This window comes from Carassius carassius, chromosome 16 (assembly GCF_963082965.1).
Source record: "Carassius carassius chromosome 16, fCarCar2.1, whole genome shotgun sequence".
Lineage (NCBI taxonomy): Eukaryota > Metazoa > Chordata > Actinopteri > Cypriniformes > Cyprinidae > Carassius > Carassius carassius.
The window spans coordinates 24,162,032-24,181,838 of NC_081770.1; the positions used below are offsets into that span (position 1 = coordinate 24,162,032).

At 38.8% G+C, this 19,807-nt stretch overlaps 1 protein-coding gene across 1 annotated transcript; it reads right to left on the reverse strand.

Annotated features, from left to right (window-relative positions):
- Positions 1–6,521: 6,521 nt before the first annotated feature.
- On the reverse strand, positions 6,522–13,093 carry LOC132159975 (vitellogenin-like). Its single transcript, XM_059569667.1, has 27 exons — positions 13,043–13,093; positions 12,786–12,937; positions 12,402–12,653; positions 12,164–12,325; positions 11,920–12,068; positions 11,676–11,826; positions 11,438–11,595; positions 11,200–11,365; positions 10,995–11,120; positions 10,696–10,914; positions 10,393–10,610; positions 10,217–10,314; positions 9,985–10,109; positions 9,813–9,914; positions 9,554–9,673; positions 9,257–9,443; positions 9,067–9,169; positions 8,797–8,982; positions 8,578–8,689; positions 8,287–8,476; positions 7,924–8,201; positions 7,800–7,844; positions 7,641–7,718; positions 7,348–7,554; positions 7,132–7,274; positions 6,897–7,035; positions 6,522–6,809 (listed from the first exon to the last, which is right to left on the reverse strand). Exons 2-27 carry the CDS (start codon positions 12,789–12,791, stop codon positions 6,684–6,686), a joined length of 3,846 nt encoding a protein of 1,281 aa, XP_059425650.1. The 5' UTR covers positions 12,792–12,937; positions 13,043–13,093; the 3' UTR covers positions 6,522–6,683.
- Between the last annotated feature and the right edge of the window lie 6,714 nt (positions 13,094–19,807).

Here is a 19,807-nt window from a genome sequence, read left to right on the forward strand (position 1 = left end):
TTTAAATTTTAATAAAATGAAAACTAAAAGACTTTCAAATCACATGAGCCAATATTTTATTCACAATAGAACATAGATAACATAGCAAATGTTTAAACTGAGAAAGTTTACAATTTTATGCACAAAATGAGCTCATTTCTATTTTGATTTCTGCTACAGGTCTCAAAATAGTTGGGACGGGGCATGTTTACCATGGTGTAGCATCTCCTTTTCTTTTCAAAACAGTTTGAAGACGTCTGGGCATTGAGGCTATGAGTTGCTGGAGTTTTGCTGTTGGAATTTGGTCCCATTCTTGCCTTATATAGATTTCCAGCTGCTGAAGAGTTCGTGGTCGTCTTTGACGTATTTTTCGTTTAATGATGCGCCAAATGTTCTCTATGGGTGAAAGATCTGGACTGCAGGCAGGCCAGGTTAGCACCCGGACTCTTCTACGACGAAGCCATGCTGTTGTTATAGCTGCAGTATGTGGTTTTGCATTGTCCTGCTGAAATAAACAAGGCCTTCCCTGAAATAGACGTTGTTTGGAGGGAAGCATATGTTGCTCTAAAACCTTTATATACCTTTCAGCATTCACAGAGCCTTCCAAAACATGCAAGCTGCCCATACCGTATGCACTTATGCCCCCCCCCATACCATCAGAGATGCTGGCTTTTGAACTGAATGCCGATAACATGCTGGAAGGTCTCCCTCCTCTTTAGCCCGGAGGACACGGCGTCCTTGATTTCCAACAAGAATGTCAAATTTGGACTCGTCTGACCATAAAACATTATTCCACTTTGAAATAGTCCATTTTAAATGAGCCTTGGCCCACAGGACACGACGGCGCTTCTGGACCATGTTCACATATGGCTTCCTTTTTGCATGATAGAGCTTTAGTTGGCATCTGCTGATGGCACGGCGGATTGTGTTTACCGACAGTGGTTTCTGAAAGTATTCCTGGGCCCATTTAGTAATGTCATTGACACAATCATGCCGATGAGTGATGCAGTGTCGTCTGAGAGCCCGAAGACCACGGGCATCCAATAAAGGTCTCCGGCCTTGTCCCTTACGCACAGAGATTTCTCCAGTTTCTCTGAATCTTTTGATGATTTTATGCACTGTAGATGGTGAGATTTGCAAAGCCTTTGCAATTTGACGTTGAGGAACATTGTTTTTAAAGTTTTCCACAATTTTTTTACGCAGTCTTTCACAGATTGGAGAGCCTCTGCCCATCTTTACTTCTGAGAGACTCTGCTTCTCTAAGACAAAGCTTTTATAGCTAATCATGTTACAGACCTGATATCAATTAACTTAATTAATCACTAGATGTTCTCCCAGCTGAATCTTTTCAAAACTGCTTGCTTTTTTAGCCATTTGTTGCCCCCGTGCCAACTTTTTTGAGACCTGTAGCAGGCATTAAATTTTAAATGAGCTAATTAAGTGGATAAAAGTGTAAAATTTCTCAGTTTAAACATTTGCTACGTTATCTATTTTCTATTGTGAATAAAATATTGGCTCATGTGATTTGAAATTCCTTTAGTTTTCATTTGATCAAAATTTAAAAAAACGTCCCAACTTTTCCGGAATTCGGGTTGTAGACATTCTGAACTCTATTGGTGTTAGACAACACGTTTTAGGACCTACTCATTGTCAAAATCATACTCTAGATTTAATACTGTCACATGGAATTGATGTTGATGGTGTTGAAATTATTCAGCCAAGTGATGATATCTCAGATCATTATTTAGTTCTGTGCAAACTTCATAAAGCCAAAATAGTAAATTCTACTTCTTGTTACAAGTATGGAAGAGCCATCACTTCTACCACAAAAGACTGCTTTTTAAGTTATCTTCCTGATGTAACCAAATTCCTGAGCATATCCAAAACCTCAGAACAACTTGATGATGTAACAGAAACTATGGACTCTCTCTTTTCTAGCACTTTAAATAAAGTTACTCCTTTACGCTTAAGGAAGGTTAAGGAAAACAGTTTGACACCATGGTATAATGAGCATACTCGCACCCTAAAGAGAGCAGCCCGAAAAATGGAGCGCAGCTGGAGGAAAACAAAACTAGAGGTATTTTGTATTGCTTGGCGGGAAAGTAACATATCCTACAGAAAAGCATTAAAAACTGCTAGATCCGATTACTTTTCTTCTCTTTTAGAAGAAAACAAACATAACCCCAGGTATTTATTCAATACAGTGGCTAAATTAACGAAAAATAAAGCCTCAACAAGCGTTGACATTTCCCAACACCACAGCAGTAATGACTTTATGAACTACTTTACTTCTACTTTCGTAGCAGTGAATGAAGATGTATCCTATCGATCACAAGTGCAGTATGGAGTACCTCAAGGCTTCAGTACTAGGGCCGCTACTCTTCACGCTTTATATGTTACCCTTGGAAGATATCATCAGGAAACATGGTGTTAGCTTTCACTGTTATGCTGATGATACTCAGCATTTCTCCGCGGCCCGGTGAAACACACCAATTTGAAAAATAATGGATTGCATAGTCGATATAAAAAACTGGATGACGAGTAATTTCTTACTGCTAAATTCTGAAAAAACAGAGGTGTTAATTATAGGACCTAAAAACTCTGCTTGTAATAACCTAGAACACTGTCTAAGACTTGATGGTTGCTCTGTCAATTCTTCGTCATCAGTTAGGAACCTAGGTGTGCTATTTGATGGCAATCTTTCCTTAGAAAGCCACGTTTCTAGCATTTGTAAAACTGCATTTTTCCATCTCAAAAATATATCTAAATTACGGCCTATGCTCTCAGTGTCAAATGCAGAAATGTTAATCCATGCATTTATGACCTCAAGGTTAGATTATTGTAATGCTTTATTGGGTGGTTGTTCTGCACGCTTAGTAAACAAACTACAGCTAGTCCAAAATGCAGCAGCAAGAGTTCTTACTAGAACCAGGAAGTATGACCATATAAGCCCGGTCCTGTCAACACTGCACTGGCTCCCTATCAAACATCGTATAGATTTTAAAATATTGCTTATTACTTATAAAGCCCTGAATGGTTTAGCACCTCAGTATTTGAACGAGCTCCTTTTACCTTATAATCCTCTACGTCCGCTACGTTCTCAAAACTCAGGCAATTTGATAATACCTAGAATATCAAAATCAACTGCGGGCGGCAGATCCTTTTCCTATTTGGCGCCTAAACTCTGGAATAACCTACCTAACATTGTTCGGGAGGCAGACACACTCTTGCAGTTTAAATCTAGATTAAAGACCCATCTCTTTAACCTGGCATACACATAACATACTAATATGCTTTTAATATCCAAATCCGTTAAAGGATTTTTGGCTGCATTAATTAGGTAAACCGGAACCAGAAACACTTCCCATAACACCCTATGTACTTGCTACATCATTAGAAGAATGGCATCTATGCTAATATTTGTCTGTTTCTCTCTTATTCCGAGGTCACCGTGGCCACCAGATCCAGTCTGTGTCCAGATCAGAGGGTCACTGCAGTCACCCGGATCCAGTACGTATCCAGACCAGATGGTGGATCAGCACCTAGAAAGGACCTCTACATCCCTGAAAGACAGCGGAGACCAGGACAACTAGAGCCCCAGATACAGATCCCCTGTAAAGACCTTGTCTCAGAGGAGCACCAGGACAAGACCACAGGAAACAGATGATTCTTCTGCACAATCTGACTTTGCTGCAGCCTATAATTGAACTACTGGTTTCGTCTGGTCAGAGGAGAACTGGCCCCCCAACTGAGCCTGGTTTCTCCCAAGGTTTTTTTCTCCATTCTGTCACCGATTGGAGTTTCGGTTCCTTGCCGCTGTCACCTCTGGCTTGCCTAGTTGGGATCACTTCATCTACAGCGATATCGTTGACTTGATTGCAAATAAATGCACAGACACTATTTAACTGAACAGAGATGACATAACTGAATCCAATGATGAACTGCCTTTAACTCTCATTTTTGCATTATTGACACAGTTTTACTAATGAATGTTGTTCAGTTGCTTTGACGCAATGTATTTTGTTTAAAGCGCTATATAAATAAAGGTGACTTTGACTTTGACTTTTGACTTTATTGAGATTTAGTTTTAAAAAAAGGTGGTCATAATAGAGTATAACAGGTTTAATAACCTGATAACAGAACTAGACAATAAAACAATACAGAAAAATGTATAAAGTTAAAAGCTGTAGATAGATTAAAGTGCAAAAGAACTATAAAGACCAATAGGTATCATTTTACAATAAGATCTCATTAGTTAACCTTAGTGCATTAACATTCACAATGAGCAATAGTTACATTTGCTACAGAAGTTATTAAACTTTGTTAAAAAAATACAACTCTTAGTTCATGTTAGCTCATTTAATAACAGTTGCAATTTTTTATTTTAACAACGTGTTATATATTGGAATACATAAGATTAATGAACGCTCAGAATAATTTTTCATTGGCAGTTTATTTTAACTAAAGAAATTAACTAATGTTAACTAATGAAGCCCTAATATTAAGTGTGAAAAGTAAAAGTATTGGGCTGGCCAGCCTACATATGATCCACACTTTACTCCAGCTTTGCATGACCACAGATATAAGACTTCGGCTTCTCATGGTATCACTGCCCTTTGTAAAATTATATCAAACCAGGATTGGTCCCACTTTATATTAGGTGGCCTTAACTACTATGTACTTACATAAAAAATAAGTACAATGTACTTATTGTGTTTATATTGTATTGTAAAACACTTTTGCTGCTATTGAGGTGGGATACGGGTAAGGTTAGGGAGAGGGTTGGAGGTATGGGTAAGTTTAAGGGTGGGTTAAGGTGTAAGGTATGGGTCAACAGTGTTATTATAAATGTAATTACAGAAATTAAATACAGATGTAATTACATGTAATTTAAAAAAAATATATAAGTACAATGTAAAAACATGTATGTACACAATAAGTATATTGTACTAAATTATTAATTAAAATTTAAGTACATAGTAGTTAAGGCCACTTAATATAAAGTGGGTCGCCAGGATTTGTATAACTTTCAGAACCTATGTCAGACTTTTGATCTCAACAGAAACGGTTTTTATCGGTACCTACAGGTACGGCACTTTTTTTCTGTACAGAGATCAGAAGATTTTTTTTTTCTAAATCGATCCTTTTACAGATGCATGTAAGGGTGAAAATATCAAAGGGGACATAGGCAAATTGTATAGTGCTATCTCTGCAATGAATAAAATTCAATGGAATACATCAGACAGCGGTGGGTGAAAGACATGAGGGAGTTCTACGACTCATTCATTAATCTGGAGAGATTTTGGGTGGAAACGTTGGATCAGATTTTTTATAACCCCAATGCAAAAATTTAAGTTCTCTTGGAAACAGCACCCTTGCTGGAGGGAGTGCGGTTCTGCAGTCTCTGCCCACATTTTTTGGTTATCTCCACATATGCAGTATTTTTGGGGAAGGGCAGGGCAATTAATATCAAGGGTAATAGGCTTTAACATAGATGTGTCATTTCCCACTATGTTTCTAGGGGTCCCACCATTGGTTTTGAATAAAAGTGATAGCTATTTCATAAAGATTTTTTTAGTTGCATGCAAGAAAGCAGTTACTAAATGTTGGCTTAAGAAAAGCCCTCACAATATGGATCTTCTCCTAAGTATTGTCAGCCAAATATGTTCTATGGAAAAAACAATGTTCTCCCTACGGTTACAGAAGAATAAAGGGGGAAATAATTGTAGGAAATGGGATTGTTATATACTGCGAACAAGCAATGGCTAGACTTCCAAAGTGCACCTCAAATTTTATCTGTACTGTGTGGTTCTTGATTTCTTGTAATACCTCATGTTACAGTTGTCGTTAATTGTTATTTTATTATTTTTAATTATTATTTTATATTAATTTTACTTTATTTAAAAAATGGCCTCTCTTCTTTTTCTTATTAGATCAGCTTCACATTTTCTTACTGGAATTTTTATATGTTTGATACAAAAAATAGATAGAAGCCCAAGATGGTTGCATTCTTTAAATAGTTTTTCTACTGTTTAAGTAGTATAACATGTTTTGATTTAACCTCTGTGTTGTGCTGCTTGTTTGCTATTATTTTATTAATTTAGAAATGTTTTTTTTTTGTTTTTGCAGTTGACACATTTTTCACTTACACACAATCTATAATTAACTATTCCTTTCTCCTTTTCTTCGACAATAAAAATAATGAGAATACTGCCATGACATAAATCTAAAGCTCTGGCCTGCCTTCTCATTTCTGACTAGTGTCTGTCCCATGCACACATGACTGTGGGATTTTGCATGACTATGTTCAATTTAATTTAGTACCCTAAAATGTTTTAATGCAAATTATTAAACTGAAATGTAACTAGCATTATTTCTGAAAAAAAAGTAACTCAAACGTTAGTGTAAATTTATATAGTAATGTGCAACTTTACATGTTACTTCAGAAAAAAAATATAAAAAAGCAATCATATTTCCCCAAACAATGGTTATAGCTGTTACTTATTATTGAAGTGATACTGTAAAATGAAAAGAGATGCAAGTTTCACTTGCAAGGTATTTATTAGCATTGAACTGCATTACATTACATACTGTGCATGACAACAGTGGTAATGCTTTCAATAAAACTGTTGAGGAATACTTAAATATACATTAACAGAGCTCAACATTTTCTTCTGAAAAATGTCAAATATTATTTTTATCTTTTATTCTTCCTTGATATTTTTCTGGATCCAGGAGAGAATGTCCTCATCAATATGAATGGAAAGAGATCCATCTGGATTGATGGGAATAGTGAAGGGGAGAGGAATACCCATTCTTGACAGTGTCATCTAGAACAGCGGAGGGAAAAATGTATTAATTGTATTCTCTGTTTATATCTTCATGAGATATAATCATTTAAAGGGAAACTATTTCACCTCTGGAATCCTGGCAATGACATTCAAGGACCTCTGAGTTGGCAAGGCTGCAGTAAGTTCAATCTCTTTCTCACTGTTCATTACTCTTTCAAGTCTGAATCCCGCCTGGAAAGCCGCCATAGGGATGTGTTTGGACATTCTAATTGGGGTAGAATATACCGATAATAATTATTAAATCAGTGTCATTTTCTGCATTACTTCATACATTTGTTGTTCTGTGCCAATGAACATTTACTTTTTAGCATAGCTGGTGACAGTAATCGGCAGCCTCTCCCATTCCAGCTCTAAACGCGCAGCAGGGAATTCACCCAGCACACCAGCCTCCGCTTTAGCAGTGACTGCATACTGCTGGCACTCTGAACCCCAAGCAAGCTTGGCCTGAAAAACAGAGTTATGCTTAAACCTGAGAATTTATTCCCTAAAATTTCTTTTATCACACTTCCAGTCTTACAGTCATTTTGTGCTTGCTCAGCAGAGCACCATCAACACAGATCTTCAGGTTGTCATTTTCAGCGATGGAAGAAACAACAATTTGCACTCTTGCAGTTGGTTTGTCAAAGTAAGCAGCAAGTTGGTAGCCCAGCAGTTTGTGGTCAACTCTCACAGCACGAGCAATGACAGCAAAAACAGGTGAAGCTGAATTTCCGAGGAACTTAGCCTGTTAGCATAAACCATACAGATATTAAATATCTTATTTTGGTAGAGTTTTGTTTATGATAAAACAAATTACATTAATTGATTCACCTGTTTCTGGATACGCTCAAAGCTAGATCCGGAACTTCCACTGCTAACTTTCTTTGAGGCACCATGGGTTGCCAAGTACTGCAAGCAAAATAAGGTTTTAAACATAAGTATCTGATCTAAAGAAACTATAATGTTGACAAAAATATTTTCAGTAGTTACCCTATCCTTGTGGAATTTCCTGAAAGGCTCCATGATTGTGGCAGTCTAAAAATAAATAAAGTATTCAGTGCAAATGAATGTACTGTACAGATTAATGACACATCATGATATCCCTTATCCTCACCTTGGTCACACGAGAGCTGGACCCTGAAGAGCTTGAACTGCTGCTGCTTCTGCTGCTGCTGCTACTCCTACTGCTGCTGCTGCGGCTGCTGCTGCTGCTTTCAGAAGAGACATTCCTGTTTTTATCTTCAGTCTCCAGGATTTCCTTCAGTTTCAACAGGAAAGCCTTTCCTTCTGGAGTCTCATCATCAATGAGATTGATTTGCTTAAGGAGACTCTTGGCAGCTCTAGGACCAACTTGGACTTCGAGCTCCAGTCTTTCAACAGCAGGACCTTCCGCTACAGCAAAAACAACAGACCCTTAATTATAATTTTATCTGAAAAATCTTGAGTTACATGAATGTTATAATTTCTGTAAGTATACCTCTTGCCACTGTAGCACGGGCTGAGTGTTGTCCAATTATGTAGAACAGAGGAGTATTTCCGATAAAAGCAGCATTGTGAGAGTGCACCTCAATGCATCCCTTGATTTCAATGTATGGGACAGCAAGACAGAGAGTCTTGTCAAATGGAGCAGGAGCTCTCATAGGAACCTCATCTGAATTCTCAGATGACTGGAAAGAAACATCAAGTATTAGAACGATTCTTACAACATGACGCAAATGAATGCCCAGCATACTAACACATATAAATTGTGTGAGTGTTAAAAGTTTACCATATAATGAGCAGGTGTCTGGGAATTCTGCTCAGCCAACTCAGGTACTAAAGGAACAGTCCTCTCAGCTGTGGGCTCTTCAATGTTTCTGACCACAGCAAGAGTCTCAAAGCTGTCAGAACAAGAAGAAGGTGACTTGCATTTCACTTTTAAGAAACAATATGAATTAATAATTGGTTCAAAATATTTGCTACACTGGCATCACTAAGATTTCATTACCTCAGATCAGCGATATGTTCAGGAACCTCAACAGGCAGAGCCTCCACCTTGTAGTAGCCCTTGAGAATGTCTGCTCTTGCAGTCACTTTTCCAGGAGCAATTGTACGGATTTTTCCTCTCGCCATAACAGCAGCTTGGATCCAGGCAGTGTTCACTCCCATCACAGCAAAGGTCTGGAGAGCAATGCTGATAGAATAAAGGAGATTGTTTGTAAAGTGATTGTTGTGTGCATTATATCTCATCTCTGTGAATGTAGCTATAAAAGTGTACCTTGGTCTAGCTTCAGCTTGGAGTTGAATATCAGTCTTCTTCAGCTGCTCAAGAGTCATAGTCTCAATCTCCTCAGGGAGAGGAGGTGTAATGGTGGCCTTAACTAAAAGGAAGAATGGAACAACATCAACCTAAGTGGCGACCCCAACATATCAGAAGAAAGGATATAAAATAAAATAAAAAAACATACCATTGACACTTGCAGCAGCAACGGCAGCAGTGTAGAAACTGAGCTCCATGGGCACACCAACTGCTGTTGGCAAGATACGACGCACTTCAGCTGCAAGAAGGGGTTTGGCATACTGCAAGGTAATTCCTTCCTGCAAAGCTTTAAGAGCTGCCTTCAACATTTCACGTGGTTTGGGTCCAGTCACAATCTGGGGAAAGTGTTGTTGAGAAACTTAGTTTTAATCATGAGAACAATTTATGAGACTGATCTCAAAATGAAATAATAATGAAAGAGGAGAGATAAACTACAACACAATACCGGTATAGCTTCTTCAATGATGGTCTTGTCAATCTTGACAAAAGCCACTTCTTGTCCAAGTAATTTGATGTAGGCTGAAGCCAATGGCTGATTGTTTGGTAAATCCTTCCAGTTTGTGAGCTTAAGGGGTAAATCATAAGTCATACACATTTTGCCTGTCATGTTTGTAATATTGCTTATACGTATAAAATTATATTTATATTTATATTATATTTATATTATATTTATAAATTACAGTGCATTGGATATGAAAACGTACTGCTCTCAGGGTGCGCTTAATCTTTGTGATACGGTCAAGACCTTCATCTGCAGCAGGAGATTTCAGAAGAGCCTCCTGGATTCCTTCAGTTCTCACACCAATCTGTTTGAGATTAGGGATTGAGTGAAGGCTGAATTTTTTTTTAAACCTTGAATCAGATTTTTTTGCCCACCTCAAAAACATCAGCAGCAGCTCCAGCCAGATAAGCACGTGCTTTAGCTACAACAGCTCTGGGCAGGATGGTTGCAGCATCATTAATAATGTAGGCACTCCCAGCAGCACCAACCATAAGTGAAGCTGCACAGAGACATAGGAAAGAATATCATTGATGCAATATTTTATACATTTTAATAAACACCCAACATATCCTTAGGTAGCTTTCTTGAGAAATTAGCAAAACTTACTATGATAGAAGTCCAACTGAAGGGCTTTGCTGAAACGGAAGCTAAGTCTGTCTAGCTTGCGGCTCATGAGCTTGATGGCAACATTAGCTGCACCAGCACTGAAATACACAACCGTTATTAAAATGCTCATTTGACATGATATATACAATTTATGATTTTTTTTTTGTTTTTCTTACACAGCTGCCATATCAGGAGCAGTGATTCTGGTCAAGGACTTGATGTAAGAATAAGCAAAGCTCAAAACATGCATGTTGGTTTCATTCTTCAAAGCACCAGCAAGACTGGAGACAAGAGCCACTGATGGCTTGGCCTCAAACAACACAATACAAGCAACCATGCGGACTTCTGGGTGGAGAGCTCTATCCAATACAAGCTGCAGGGCCACTGGCTGAACCTGTGGCGAGAAACAAGGTCAATTCATTATTGGGAGAAAATAGGCCATTTTACAATAATTCATTCCTACAATGTCTGACACTTGCCAGTTTGGGTTCTTTCTTGGCAATGTTCCTCAGGGCCAAGATGGCATCAACCTGGACTCTAAGGGGCAGAGATGTAGCTGCAGTTCTCAGTCCAGGCAGGAGCTTCATGATGGGTTTAAGACTAGCAGGGTGACCAGCATTGCCCAGAACTTTAAGAGCCAAAATGATTTCAGGAATGTCATTCTTAGAAGTTGCCTCTGCAGCAATCTCATGAATGGGCTGAGGAGGTTGAGGCACATACAGTTAGAAAATCTGAACAGGTAAATGACTGGTAAAAATGTAAGACTTGCATTGTTTACCCTCAGGTGCTCAGCAGAGCAAGTGGGAACTGCAACACAGTGCCTGGCAATCATGGAACCATATCCAAGCATTACAACTTCACGGAGAGCTGGGACTTTGACAATTTTCTCGTGCGTAGCCAAACTCTGTTCAGCAAGATAAAGAAATTATTCATTTTCATTAGGCAAGATGAACAACATTTTGATTATAGTTAGATTTACTCACAGCTGTCAATTGTATGGTGTCCAAATCAGCAGTGACCATTTGCAGAGCAACCACAAGAGCCTGAATGAACTCTGGAAGGGTAAGTTCACCAGCCAGGAACTTCTCTTTGATTAATTTTACAATGACTGGTGTGCCAACAGAAGGAAGAGCATCCAGGAGCCAGTGCCTAACAGAGTCGTTGTTTAAAATATATACATAATAAAAAAAATCGGATTAATGTATTGCTGACAAACTGTACCTGTAAGCTGGTTTGTCCTTAAACTGAGCCCAGATAGCCTCAATGTTCTCCTGGGTGGAAACACGCAGGAGCTGGATGAGCTGAACAAACTTGAGTGGAGCGTCTTCATGGACCATGTCCACATTGTTTGCAACAAGGTGCTTTAGGACCTCGATGATCTAGAAGAGAGTAAGAGCTAGTCTCAGTTGATGTCTTCAATGTGGTTCAAAGGCTTTGACTGAGATCAAAAAAGTAATACCTGGGCTGGTGCATCACTGATCTTCATTAGATGAATTGGGGTCTGAAGAATCTCAGTTGCAAACTCATATTGCAGGGATCCACGTGCCATGTAATCAGCTTTGATTGGAGCAACAGGGGTCTTCTCAATCTCAACAAAGGCCAAGGTTTGTCTGAAACAAATAATTATTTTTGAAAGTCAAAGTAATGAAATGTGTTGGGCATATTGTTCATAGTTCATATTTCTCACAAAGGATCAGTCATACTTTGCTTCCATCTGGGCAGCACCATGGATCTCATTGAAGGGTGAAAACTGATGCACTTCCTCAACTGTTGCTTCAGCGATTAGTACACCAGTGGACGCCGGTTTCATGATGTAATTGTAAGTTGCAGTTTCAATCAGACTCTTGATTCTCTGTTGAGAGAATAGTAGTGTATGTGATGAATTTAACTTTTAAAAAATTATATTGTTGAGGAAATATTTCAAGTCTTTCCAGTCTTGTTCATTACCTCTGTGCATTCATGACACCTCTCAGTGTATGCCAAGCCAACGTCGGTCATGATTCTCTCCTGGCAGTGGCTCAGATCCTTAGATTTGGTTACGGTAATGTGGTTGGCTTTTGGATCCTCACTGATGATATAGTGGGTCCTGCATACTCCCTGAGCTCCAGCCTTGAAGGACGAGTCAAAAAATAAGACTGCAGAACTCATAAAGGCTTTTTTTATAAATGTATTTAGGATTACATACCTCTTGCAGCTCATAGATGTTCTGGGTCTTCTTGAGGTTGAGCTGAAGGATGTTGAGGATACCTCTGTGTAAGTTCAATACAGTAGGGGAGACTCCTGCAGGGGCAAATACCTTTCCAACCACACCATTAGCGTACTCAAACTTGATGGGAATCTGAAGCTGAGCAGCCAGTGCTGAGGTGAGCTTAGTGGCAGGAAAAAATGGATCCTTGGGCCAAATACCAGCGTACTCGTAGATTACAGGTTCAGTGAGCTGTAAGGGGACATGTTCCATTTAAATGAGGGCATTGTTGCTTTTAACATCCAAGGATGGTATATTTTTGTTGTTGTTGTTTTCTTTCCGTGTGAAAATCTTAAAATTTCTACAGTTCTTAATAATCATTACCTTCATCAGAAAGGTGTTATCTGTCACAGCACTGAGGTGAACCTTGCTGTTGACCTTTATACCTGCTCTGGCCAAACCTTCTTGAGGAAGACCGCCCAAGAGTAGAGCCTCATACTTGTACACATAGGTCTTATCAGGGGCAAACTCAGGGACTGAAAAGGGTAGAGTATTTTTGATTTAAGTCTGTTGTTATGACCATTAATTTTAAGCAGTAATGTTATCACTTACAAACTAATTTTCCAAGTCATATTACTTACCAAGGTTGATCTGTTGACTTGCTGAAAGAAAGAAAGAAAGAAAGAAAGAAAGAAAGAAAGATATGTATGTTTATATATGAATATATATTTTCAAGAGGTTCTAAGGGTTAAAAAAGGCATAAAGACAGAAAATAAGAAATATATATATAAATATATTTTGACTTACCCACAATGGCCACAGTAAGGGCAAGCACAAAAGCTCTCATGGCTGATGGTTTGTAAAGAACACTTCGGAGAACCAGACCTTTTATAGTTATTTCTTGCTGACCAAGTATTAAAACTTAAGTTAATTATTTACTGATGTATTTAAGTCAACTTATTTTTAACATAAATATCAGTTAGAGGTTAGGTTAACCTGGCCTGACAAAGTGACATTCTTCATGCCTACGTTCACAGTGCTGTTCAATTGACTTTTATATTCAAATAGTAAATTATTTTTTATAAAGTTTTTATAAATAGATAGCTATGGAGTAAGTTATAATACAGAAAACCACATTTTTTTAAAACTTCTTTGTACAAAAAAATCATTTTGTTAACAGACCTGGCTTGACCATTCTAAGCTATCAGTTCCAGGTTGGGTTACCCTGGCCCTTAATCTTAAATTTTTTTAAAGTCCATATTAGTTTCTTTATTTTAATGTAAGACTGCACAGCTCTTGTCATATTATCACAACTATGCAGTGTTATCAACCACATAATGAATATTTTAGGTTTCAGACTTTAAATACACATAAATACTATTGTAAAACAATACATTTAGAGTTTGAAAAATAGAAGCATGTCTATGGAAGCAACAATAATAATCCATTAAAATTTAATTTGCAGATGTTTCTCATTCATATCAGATACATATAGTGTAAGTAACTATAAAGGTCACTCTATTCTTCACCCAGTTCACCGGCCACTTATTACTTGCATTATGGGAGATATGGATGAATTGACGTGCTGTAAATCTGACTGACAGGACTCTCTGAACTGCAGTGCAAACAAACATGGTGGCACCCATCTCACATTACATATATCTCACTCTGGGAGGACCGCTAGAATATTTAAAACTCACCACTGAAAAGGTTGAAGGTGCAATAGGTGAATTTCTTCAGAATTGTTTTTTTTTTTATGCTGGTTGAAAGTCTCTTCACATCCCGATAGCAATGTAACAAATCTGCTCAAAGGGGAAATATGAATATTCAATTATAACTAGTTATGATAAATTATAAATATTTAGATCTGCTGTAAGCTTTTACTTGACCTCTCAGTGTCAAGTAAATGCTTGCTGTTAATCATGTCTGTCAGTTCTGCTGAATTGTCTGTCAATTCTAAGAACTAATTTCCTGCTTAAGGAAAATAACTTTCTTAATGCACAATTCTACTCAGAGCATGTAGCAAAAATCTGCATGATTAGGGACTTCAGTTATGAGCAAACAATGTGTGATACAAGTAAGCCTTTATTAACTACATACTGTAAACACTTAAACTAATCTAACATACACACACACACACACACACACACACACATGCATACAGTTGGCATAGGAAAAAGGGGTTAAAGCTGTAGCAGTAAAATGATGAGAAATAAAGACATGAAGCTATGGTACCATTTGGTATCTACAGCCTTACGGAAACATCAGTTTCTTAGTTCAAACACAACTTTGTAAAAGGAGCATATGATACTTAATGTATCAATTAATAACACTAAGTTTGATTCTTGCAAGTCTCGCCTGTTTGAAAGAGAGTCCTGATGCACATTGGGGCTCCAGTTAGTCTCTGCTGAAGTGAATGGTAACACTTTAGAATAGGTAACACCTATTAGTTGCTTATTAGCATGCATATTACTAGATTATTAGCCATGTATTAGTGCTAATTAAGAACATATTAATGCCTTATTCTACTTGACCTTATTCTACATTTCTAATCCTACCCAATACCTAAACCTAACAACTACCTTTCTAACTATTAATAATCAGCAAATTAAGAATTTATTAAGAGAAATGTCGTAGTTAATAGTTAACATGTGTTACCTATTCGAAAGTGTTACCAAGTGAATTGATGAGGCCAATTCGAATCAGAGGATCTTGGTGAATGAATAGTCAAGGCCGAAGCCTAGCACAAGTTTAGTGTGGTTTTTAAGGCTCTTAGCTCAGGATCTTCTCCTGGAATTCCTGAATCTAGAAGAACAAGAATCAGTGATCTATCAGTGAAACAGTGTGATGATGTCACACCCTCAGGATTTGAGTGAGCCAATGAGGAATGGTACCTTTTGTAGGGAAGTTTTAAAATTCTTTGTCTCTAGTATGGTGCCTTGGATATGAAATTAGATTGGGGGTTTCAAGAGAAGAATCTTTAAGATTCTTATAAAACTAATGTGTTGCATAAGCATCAACACATAATATACACTCTCATTTAGATCATGAAAATACGATCTCATAGATACCATCATATAGATGAGGTTATATTAACTAGTGATCCATCATAAGCATGTATAAAACATATATAATACACAAAACACAATATACAAGAACAGTAACAGCATACACAATGCCCTAAAGTATATGTGAATTAATTCAAAGAAAGGTTTTTCTATGAATTAATTAGAGAAGAGTCCCTTTTTATGTGCATCATGTGTCTGTTTTTGAGAGACTTGAGTTCAGAGTTGCTTAGCCACATGTTCTGCCTTTTTTGAGGAGAAAGGGTCCATAGACCCTTTGGTTAGATGAGGTGGCGTTAGATTATTTGTTAAATGTAACAAATAGTTGTATGTCTGATTGGTCCAAATGCTACAGCAAGCATTAAGTTAAGTGGTCTAAATTAATTTATCTGTATTTATATATTTTGTGGAAGGCGTAGGACCAATAAATGTATGTCCAATCAAAAATATTTGCGTTTTAAATAGCTTTCCTACCTGCTTGTCAACAAATGTATCTGCATACCTCTTGGCACCCTGTACGCACAGACAGGATACGTCATCAGCGCGTCCACGCATGCTATGCAGACAGTGCAAGAATGGCAGACAAACATCAACAACCCGGTCTTCCTTCCTGGAATTGTAGTTCTTTAAAAGTTTTCTCTCTTGTGAATGACACATGATGTAGCCCAGCGGTTCCCAATTCCAGTCCTCGCACACATATTTTGGATGTATCGCTTAGTTAACACACCTGATTCAGAAAACCAACTCTTTCAGAAAACCAACCTATTAGAAATGAGCTACTTGAATAAACTGTTTTCCAATCGATATGATCCCTACAATGTGTTCACTGCTTCCTACTCCCTGAACAGGGGTTTACTTCACTTTGGAACATGTACTGGACTTGGGAACTGCTGATATAGCCTATTGTAGTAATGTTGTCTCTGATATTCTGGTCTGTGAGCACAAATGTGTTCAGGGGGTGTGGCTGTGGATGGCGATTGCAGGGATGGTGGGACGTTCGCTTTCAGTGCTATCAGGCTAATGTTAGGATTTTCCAGGACCTCCTGTTGCATCTTTAACAAAAACAAGGTATATTTAATGTTATTTGTACGTACTATTATAGCCTCACTGTGTTCTGTTACTGCTGTTAAAATAACCTTGTTATCTGCAGCTCTTGTGGTCCTCGGGGGCAGAGATGCAATGTGCAGAAACAGAAGGGACTTGAATTAAGTGGTTTTGCCCCTAGATAAAAATATTTGAGAAAATGGTGCCATACTATTATTATTATGTACAACCCGAATTCCGGAAAAGTTGGGACGTTTTTTAAATTTTAATAAAACTAAAGTAATTTCAAATCACATGAGCCAATATTTTATTCACAATAGAACATAGATAACGTAGCAAATGTTTAAACTGAGAAAGTTTACACTCTTATCCACTTAATTAGCTCATTTAAAATTTAATGCCTGCTACAGGTCTCAAAAAAGTTGGCACGGGGGCAACAAATGGCTAAAAAAGCAAGCAGTTTTGAAAAGATTCAGCTGGGAGAACTTCTAGTGATTAATTAAGTTAATTGATATCAGGTCTGTAACATGATTAGCTATAAAAGCTTTGTCTTAGAGAAGCAGAGTCTCTCAGAAGTAAAGATGGGCAGAGGCTCTCCAATCTGTGAAAGACTGCGTAAAAAAATTGTGGAAAACTTTAAAAACAATGTTCCTCAACGTCAAATTGCAAAGGCTTTGCAAATCTCATCATCTACAGTGCATAACATTATCAAAAGATTCAGAGAAACTGGAGAAATCTCTGTGCGTAAGGGACAAGGCCGGAGACCTTTTTTGGATGCCCGTGGTCTTCGGGCTCTCAGACGACACTGCATCACTCATCGGCATGATTGTGTCAATGACATTACTAAATGGGCCCAGGAATACTTTCAGAAACCACTGTCGGTAAACACAATCCGCCGTGCCATCAGCTGAGTCACAGGACACGACGGCGCTTCTGGACCATGTTCACATATGGCTTCCTTTTTGCATGATAGAGCTTTAGCTCTATCATGCAAAAAGGAAGCCATATGTGAACATGGTCCAGAAGCGCCAAGCTCTATCATGCAAAAAGGAAGCCATATGTGAACATGGTCCAGAAGCGCCGTCGTGTCCTGTGGGCCAAGGCTCATTTAAAATGGACTATTTCATTACAAATTTGACATTCTTGTTGGAAATCACGGACGCCGTGTCCTCCGGGCTAAAGAGGAGGGAGACCTTCCAGCATGTTATCAGCGTTCAGTTCAAAAGCCAGCATCTCTGATGGTATGGGGGTGCATAAGTGCATACGGTATGGGCAGCTTGCATGTTTTGGAAGGCTCTGTGAATGCTGAAAGGTATATAAAGGTTTTAGAGCAACATATGCTTCCCTCCAAACAACGTCTATTTCAGGGAAGGCCTTGTTTATTTCAGCAGGACAATGCAAAACCACATACTGCAGCTATAACAACAGCATGGCTTCGTCGTAGAAGAGACCGGGTGCTAACCTGGCCTGGCTGCAGTCCAGATCTTTCACCTATAGAGAACATTTGGTGCATCATTAAATGAAAAATACGTCAAAGACGACCACAAACTCTTCAGCAGCTGGAAATCTATATAAGGCAAGAATGGGACCAAAATCCAACAGCAAAACTCCTGCAACTCATAGCCTCAATGCCCAGACGTCTTCAAACTGTTTTGAAAAGAAAAGGAGATGCTACACCATGGTAAACATGCCCCGTCCCAACTATTTTGAGACCTGTAGCAGAAATCAAAATTGAAATGAGCTCATTTTGTGCATAAAATTGTAAACTTTCTCAGTTTAAACATTTGCTATGTTATCTATGTTCTATTGTGAATAAAATATTGGCTCATGTGATTTGAAAGTCTTTTAGTTTTCATTTTATTAAAATTTAAAAAACGTCCCAACTTTTCCGGAATTCGGGTTGTATTATTATGTACATATTTTGTATATTCTGTTGTTCTGATGTGCTGCTCATTTGAAACAATAGAAACAGTAAAATATTTTTCACAGTCTGCCTGGAACCAAGCCACCATCTGGAACTGGACTGTGGTCCACTATTTGAGGATGTCAGATCTCACTGAAAGTGCAATTGTCAGAGATTCTGCACCATCACAATCACCACGATAACCACATTATCTCTCATACCGGTACAACTACTCACCCAAGATCATTATAATGCAGTCTCCGCCCTCATTGACTCGGACTCCTTGGGCAATTTTATTTCATAAGACCTGTTAAGCAGACTCCACCTGCCCCGTAAGCGCCATGCCCATGAGCTCCGGGTGGAAACCATCCAGGAAAAGCCACTGGGGTATGGAATAGTGAAATATAAATTTTCCCCCTTGAAGTTACGCATTGAATGTGACTGTCACATTTCTGGTACTGGAGGGACCCACCGTTGACATCATCCTTGGATGGCCCTGGCTCACCCTCCATTCTCTAGATGTCAGATGGGAACTGTGTGAAATCGCTCGCTGGAGCGAGTTCTGCCATCAGAATTGTCTCGCCAAGTTATCTAAGCCTTGTTCTAGCCCAATTTCAGCCCAAATTGCATCCACCCTTGTTGAAAGCCCCGAGTCAACTGACGTGCTCACCATCCCATTTGACTATGAGGCGTTCCAGGATGTCTTCAGTAAGCAGGCAGCCACCCATCTACCACCTCACAGGCCATGGGATTGTGCAATTGATTTGATGCTTGGGGCCAAGTTACCAAAGGGTAGAATATACTGGACCTGCAGAGTGTGTATAACCTTCCGGGAGGGCGACGAGTGGAAAACGCATTCATCACATCAGACCACTATATATACAACATGATGCCGTATGGCCTTTACAACTCATCGTTGATCTTCCAGGGCTTCATGAACATGGTGTTCCGGGAGTTCCTCCATCTTTTTTTTATTGTACATCGACTTTCTTATATAGAGTCCCATCCAATTCAACCTCTCAGAGAACATCAGTGTCGCCACTCTCCATGAACCAGCTCCGCTGGGAGGCCCAGAATGGAGGATCTATGTGCCCATGTCTCAATATCAACCCCTTCTGGGCTCAGTGCACAACCTTTCAGGGTCTGGACACCTAGAGAGCAGATGGACCCTCTGACTCCTCAAAGCTCGGCATTGGTGGCCCAGAATGACCTGGGGCCTCATTTATAAAGCGTGCGTACGCACAAAACGGGGCTGGAAACGTACGTACGCCAGTTCCCACGCAAAGGTTGTGATCTATAAAAAACAAACTTGACGGGAGAATGTGCGCACCTTTAAGCAAACTTTGAGCCGTGCGTACGCACATTCTGGAGACAAAGGGAATTGGCGACACCGA